The following is a 7,181-nucleotide window of genomic DNA, read 5'->3' as shown; positions in this document are numbered from 1 at the left end:
ATGATAATACTGAGTTCTGAACTTGTTAATCATGTGTGTACGGAGTGCGTCAGTCTCAGTGGTAAACTCGTTATACAGCTGAAACTCGCTGGATCCTCTTTATACCATAGGCTTTCATTTTTATTTCGTAGAACGTAGCGAAAATTGAAGCGATGTAAAGTTTGTCGAGATCTTGGAAAAATAAAGAGACTCCTTAAAATGACTATTTCCAGCTTGGGATACATTTCGTGCGCAAAAGCTGAGAACTTGCCTCTTGTGAGTATCCTTTAATACAAAAACCACAAGCGACACCTGATAACCACAAGACCAAATCAGCTCACAAAGTAAAGGTGAGACCCTACCGAAGTTCATATGATGACAGATACAACAAAAAAGAACATTTTTGTTCGTCAACACTCGAATCTTCTCAGGAACTGTCATACGTCTGCTGGACTTCTTATGAAAGGACACAACTCCAGTGCATAGAAGCCATCCTACGGAAAAAACTTCACGAAATGCTGTGGATGGTTGTGCAGTATACGCGCTCAGTGGGTGAAGATACGCACAAATGGCTAAAGGATTAAACTCAATCCTAGAATGGAAACATGGTCCTCTAAAGCTGGTAACGCTAGATACCAAGAATCATGTTACAAGCTATCCAGTAAGTGTCACTACCAATGTGCAACGGGATAGCGTCCAAGAGCGATGAAAGCTCAAAGACTACACCGACCTGATAAGCCTTAAGACGAGCGACATCGATGCTGAGCTGTGGAACAGCGTTCCTCATCAAAACTGCAATTGGCGTTGTGCTAAGTGTTGACAGAACCATTCTAAAGATACAGTCTGCGTCCTTCCCAACGAATGCTGGTCGCTGAAGTTACTCTGCACGTCCGAATCACAATCGGAAATCTGCGATAATAGCTGGTACCGATTGACTGACTGCTTGAATTTCGTGTAGTCAACATCAAAAGTAGATTCTCTGAACAAGTCTATCTGAGGTAGAACGTCATGGATTTGCATTACTATTTGTACAAATAACAGCATCTACATTCGGAAAATAAAAAAAACTGCTGTGTAGCAGTTCTGCTATGACAGCAACGTAATCGGTTAAGAGACAACAGATACCGTTGAAGAACCTAGCCCATTGTGGCCGTATCTGACATGCGTCAACCAGCCTGCGAAACGTAAACTGAAACAGCCCGGACATAACTTGCCCTAAAATTTCAAATGCGAACAAGGCTCTTACTCTTACCCTGACAGCACAACTGAAATAGGCGAAATATGGAGGCAAGAGTACAAGATACTGACAGTTACTTACGTCACGTGCCGGGGCGTGTGTCGGAGCCCGAAAGCGCAAATTACACTGGAAAAGCCGACCACAGAATACCCGCCGCACCACCAGCAGACGTTTAAACAGCCGATCGATGGGCCTGGGAGAATGGATTCGAGCCTCTCATTGGCCGGGAAATCGATCAAGTGACGTCAACGAATCACAGCCAGCACGACGCACTCAATGTGCCGGGCAAGATCCGACTTGTGTGAGGTTGGAGATGGTTCACTTACGTAAGTGTTTACGTTTGGCTTCCATTTTTATGCCGTGTTTGCAATTCAGGAGGCACAATACGTGATTCGCTCGCGATTCGGCAGTCGCGACGGATTGAAAAGACTAGAAGATAGGGTGCGCTCAGAATTGGTGTTTCAGCGGCCATGGTGTTGGTCATGTTGACAACATCATGGAGACCTACCGGTAGGGTGAATTGCGTCTAGCTGCCGGCCATTGCTTTAAAGGTATTTCAGGTTTCGTCTTGGGGACATTGCAATAGGATAACCATAAAATCTACGCATTCATTCTTTCGAGTGCAGCAGACTATTCGACCAGGAAATTCAAGCTTTAGAAAATGTAGTCAAGGAAATGGCGTGCTTTATTATGCAGTAAAGTTATAAATCAATAAATGGCGAAAGTATGAAGACCAATTAAAAAGCTGTGTCAGGAAGCTTCTGTATATTCAGTGAAACTGTGACACACTGTGCATCCCGGTAACGGAGTGGCTCACAGTTTAACCTTCCAAAACTTTCCGTCCGTCACTATGGCCATCGCAGGTCACATCTCGTATCACTTAGGAACTTGTACCAGTTATTGAAATCATCTACCATCTAATGAGGGATTTAAACTCTTTAGGATGCCCGGTTGATGAATTCAATACGTGAACCCACAATCATTGATAATTTCAATATGGTCCTTATATGAGGAGTTCATTATTCTGAATCCTGAAGCAAAGTTTGCTCGTTTTTGTTGTCTGCTGGCCTAAGTGAAAACTCACAAGTAAGTAATATCAATATTGCCTTGGAATCAGTACAACCAATGACACCAACACATGTGTTACACATCAATGACCCGACCTCTTCTAGCTATAATAAACTATTTTATTCTCCTTCCTCTAACAGCACGTAAGATAGGCAGTATCGTTCTTTTCTGTCTTTCAGCCATCCGAAGATCAATCGGTACGGAGGAAACTGGTTATAATAACGGAAGGAGTTTTATTCCTCGGAAATCACAAGACAGTTATATTGAAAGTTCATTTACATTTAGAAGGTATCTCAGGGCATATTGGTCTGGCCACCCTGTTTTTTCATAATTACCATAATTTTTGCTGTGCAGCGGTAGCCTGCTCCTACTTGGACAACAACACAAATTATCGGTTCTTTGATTTAGTCATTTAAACCACTGGTAGTTCGAAAAGTCGTCAAACATACCCCTCAGTTTTGCATATGAAGGAATCGAATAACTCGGTGACACTCCACTGTGCCACTCCACATAAAAACTGATGAGTTGATCTGATAAGAAACTTGATAGACGACTGCCAAGTACACAGTCTTGGCTGTGATCCAGTTTTGGCTCACGGTTCATGGTACTGCGTAAAGTTCGGTCATTTAGCCTATTCGATCGAGTTCGGTCTGGTTGGATTATTCTCTGTACGGTAGCCTGAAAGACTAAAGCGGAGGTGTAACAGTAACATTTATAACCCGTATCAGATACTTGTCGCTACAGTGTGATCCTCTCTGAGAAGCAAATGGACGCTGCGGTCTGATTTAAACCACATCCTGGCGGCACTACAGTGTATTGATTTCAAAAGAAATCCATATTATACTTCACATGGCGCTTAAACTTTTTAGCAGAACCCCTAGAACCTCAGGCTTGTCACGGAAAAGCCAGTGTTAACTTAGCTCCTTCAAGTTAAGAAAAGTTGAGTGATTTAGCAGAGAAGCTGTGATTGTGAGAGATACCTTCTAGTGTGACGGCTGTTTGTTAAATCTGGACCGGCAGAATGAAGCATACTGATCATAAGGATCCTGTTGTTGGTCGGAGTGTTGTGGGACCATAATGAGTTTCCTGCTCAAAAAGAAAAATACGTGCATATCACGCCATTTGTTAAGGATTAATAGACAAAATGAAACATTTCAGCCCGAAACTTACTAGGACTTGTGAGGACCATTCAGCTATATCTACCGCTAGACAGTAGAATATAACGCAGCGACTTTAACCGTCCTAAAATCGGTCAGTTCCACTCTAACACTTTTTCGATTTGAAAGGGTATTTACTTATTAGGCTTTGAAGTTGCACTCATTCGGCCTACTGAGGTCAGAATTACAGCCTTTGATCAGAAGAACGAGAATATGTTGGGTCCAGCTAAACTACTCAAAAGGAGCACCCACCTAGACCGTACTGTGGATAAAAACAAGGTGGCTTCTGGACCATACTATGTTGTGCCGGTTTCATGCTCACCACTCAATAGACTTTCTTGGAATAGTTCCATATCACGAGAAAACATATCCTCTACAAATATCAGTTGTGCTGTTTGGTTTAGGACAACCTATTCACAACTGCTGTGATTTGCCAGTGTGCTACTATGGTTGTTTTTTTGTTAACTCTGTTGGCACACTCTTTGACATCGTCGCAAATTCTCAGTTTCTTGACTTAGCTTGATTTCTTCAGCGTTTTAATATTGGTTATGCTCATGCTGGCGTTTGTATCATCACTTCATGTAGCCGCAATAGGGATTCGAGTTAACGAAGAGTGAGGCAACGACCATAACTTGCACTCGACTTTTTCCGCTTTCATCTTCTGAATAAGACCGAGTGGCACAAATTTCTATATCATTTCAGATTATTTTCATGCACTGGTACACTCTCAGTTACTGAGAAAGGTTGTGAGATCGAGAAAGCCTTGGGCCTTCCGTCCAGAGACCGTTACACTTAGATGTTCATAGAATTATGCGATCACTATTGATTCGTTTTACGCGCCCAGACCACTAATTCACCTGGTGGCGAGCTGTCAACTACAACCGAGGCAGTTAACAGGGTGACTTGCTACGGACACCAGACGCTCACCGCACCTATGTCACGAGTGTTGTACCACCACCTGTCAAGAAACTGGGCCGCAGGATGGCGGGTAAAGTGTTCACAAATAATTTTGACACTAACTGATATATCGACATATAACTAGTATTTCACAAAGATTACCTATGAGCGAAAAAATGCGAACAACAGCAAGACTTAGTGGCAGCCTCAGTTACAGATGCACAGAAATATTCCCTACGTAGAGCGTTCACTACGATCAATATAAGCTGGAAATGATTGTTTATGCAGACCAAAAAGACTAAATTCTCTTCAGCATGGTGCGAAAGGCGTAGAAAGTGATGCCAAGACAACGCGCCCTCACTGATTAGACATTTTGTTTATCTGTGAAAATAAGTGGAGTTTTTTAATTTTAATGGACACACGCGCATAGTCATGATAACACAAACGGTTTGGGAGGATCCATTATTGGACCTACTAATCAAATCTGAGTGAGACGAAATGAAGTTTCGGACAAACTCGCAGAAACTTGTTTATAGTCTAAGCCTGATGACAGCGTGAAAATACATGTGAATATAATGGCCCACCAAGGACGGACCACATCGAGGCGTACAAGATTAGCGTTCCATCCTTCGTTAGCGGTGTTTATGCCAACGCACCGCCAAAGAGCGATACAAAGCTAATCTGTCACCCACCGACTTGTTACGAAGGATTTTCGTCCGTATTTCCAGACTCAACGGTCATCCATTTATCATCAACTACCAACACCGGCCTCACTAGCCTTCTTGAATTTACTCCTCATTAAAATAGTGGTTGGATAAGTGATACAATCAAGCGAATACGAGACCTTACTCAACGACCCGTCCTACAACCATCTCATCTCTGTAATGTCCGTTTTTCTTCGATCTAATCAAATTCATGCAGCAACATAGTTGGAGCCGTTCATCCAGCCAAATGAAAACCTTCATAGCCTCTCACATAGATCATGCATGACAAACACTCCATGGGGTAAGACGCCTTTTATAACTTCTTTCTATCTAGAAGCCCTCTTGAACTTCTTATAGGCTGACCAATTTTCAGCGGCGCTCTCAGCGGTCGCTGTAAAGAGGTCTCACTGCAAAGGAATACATCTTGTCTTGTTCTACCTCATTACCACCGCAGTGGCTAACTGCAGGTATTTGGATGAACGAATGTAGCTACAACTAGAGAAAGCGTACTGAAGTTGTTTCATTCCATGCGTTCATTCGAGCACCACGAAATCAAGGTTCGGCGCGATTCCGTCGTATTTCGCCAAGTCCACCAGGACAGAACAGGTGTTGCCAACGAGGCTATCCTGTTCTGAGCGTAACTTCTGTCTGTGGGCTCTGAGTTTGCACGATATACAGAAACTGGGCCAGCCGTAGACTTCCTTTCATTCACTAGCCATTAACATAATAAATCTGTCGGAGAATTGATGCTGTCACATATAACTGGTTATCTGATGAGCATGGTTGTCATGTACACAGAACACAGTAGTCATATCTGAAGGGTTCATGGGACAGAAATATTCAAAATATGTGCATCCGTAATATACCTGCAATGGTTTTCCTTTGACATTCTATTCTACAGACTATCCGCACCAAAAAGAAGAGCGGGACGTCATTACCATTCGTCCAACATAGTCATCGAACAAGGGTTGATAACCGTTTGATATTTCGAATTCCATGCTTTATTTGCCTAACTAGCCAAAGGGGGGAACCCTGGACTCTGTGAATTGCCCCCAAGATAATGTACGAGGAAGCAGTTATCGCAGTGAGTTGTGAGTGACAAGCACTGGGATTTTACGACGGGTATGAGCAATCGGACCCACTAGTCATTAGGGAAATAGGTGATACATTTGAAATTTATCAAAGAGAAAAGCTGTCACTGTCTTGATTGTTTGATGTGTAGACAACCTAGATGTCTGTGAAAATTAACGCGAAGTTCCTCACATCCATACATTTATTTTTCTTCAATTGGAAAGACATTTCTCAAGTAGACTAGGCCGGGTATACGACGGTGTAATGTCGGTTGTTATTGACGATTATCTGGCGGATGGTTTATCTGAGGCATCCTCCTTTAGTCGAACTTTGTTACAGATGAAAAGCGATGGAATGTTTATATTTGGCTGGATTCACCTGTTCAGATTTCATGTAAACCTTTGGCGTCGTGATAACTAGGGTTATCGGATGATACATTGATGTTTACGTGATGAAGTCCAGCTAATGGCTTATGTTCAACACTGGTCTTAACCCATGTTTTTGATGAGTTTGGAAGTGAGTTATCATGATTCTTTCTGATAGTGAAGCTGATACATATTAACAGAAAACGCTGTATGGACCTAGACAACTGTGATTATCGTGTGAAATTCACCGGTTACTGTCGTTAGATAAGGTGTCACTGTGAAAATCGGACTTCCACAGCTTTTGCATGGAGTCTCAAACACTCCCGATCAAGGAATCAGTAGATGTCTGGGTTTTGTATTACTAACTCAGGCACCACAGGACAAGTCGAGAGTCAGATGAAATATTGCACTTATAAAGCAATGCTTCGTGCAGTACGAACAGAGGATTCTCACACAGGACTGAACGTAACTCTGGAAAATTAGTTTTTTGACTTATGGCAGTGAATCATCGGTGTTGAACACCGATGAATTATGTCACCCGATCCCTCCAGACCAACTAAGAGCTCACCCACATGAGCAGCGGTATGTCCTCAAACAGACTAACTTCTCCTGAGTTGCTGTTGACTGTCCCTGCTAGTGCTAGTCTGTCCCTTCACGGTGTGCACACTACCGAACACAAGATTCAGGCTGGTTGGTTGTGGTA

At 42.8% G+C, this 7,181-nt stretch overlaps 2 protein-coding genes across 2 annotated transcripts; one reads left to right on the top strand and one right to left on the bottom strand.

Moving 5' to 3' along the window:
- Positions 1–766: 766 nt before the first annotated feature.
- Positions 767–5,699, bottom strand: T265_14422 (hypothetical protein; the record flags this gene model as incomplete). Its single annotated transcript, XM_009173550.1, has 3 exons — positions 767–1,001; positions 1,543–1,645; positions 5,588–5,699. Coding segments are annotated over 3 exons (447 nt in total), but the record flags the coding sequence as incomplete, so codon positions are not given.
- T265_07881 (hypothetical protein) lies at positions 1,404–1,656 on the top strand (the record flags this gene model as incomplete). The annotated part of the gene is made up of 2 exons (XM_009173531.1): positions 1,404–1,542; positions 1,592–1,656. The coding sequence occupies 2 exons, from the start codon at positions 1,404–1,406 to the stop codon at positions 1,654–1,656; spliced, it is 204 nt and encodes a 67-aa protein (XP_009171795.1).
- Positions 5,700–7,181: the final 1,482 nt, after the last annotated feature.

Source organism: Opisthorchis viverrini, assembly GCF_000715545.1.
Source record: "Opisthorchis viverrini unplaced genomic scaffold opera_v5_191, whole genome shotgun sequence".
Classification (NCBI taxonomy): domain Eukaryota; kingdom Metazoa; phylum Platyhelminthes; class Trematoda; order Opisthorchiida; family Opisthorchiidae; genus Opisthorchis; species Opisthorchis viverrini.
Note: the sequence above shows the minus strand (reverse complement) of the source record. Positions and strands in the feature narration are given on the sequence as shown.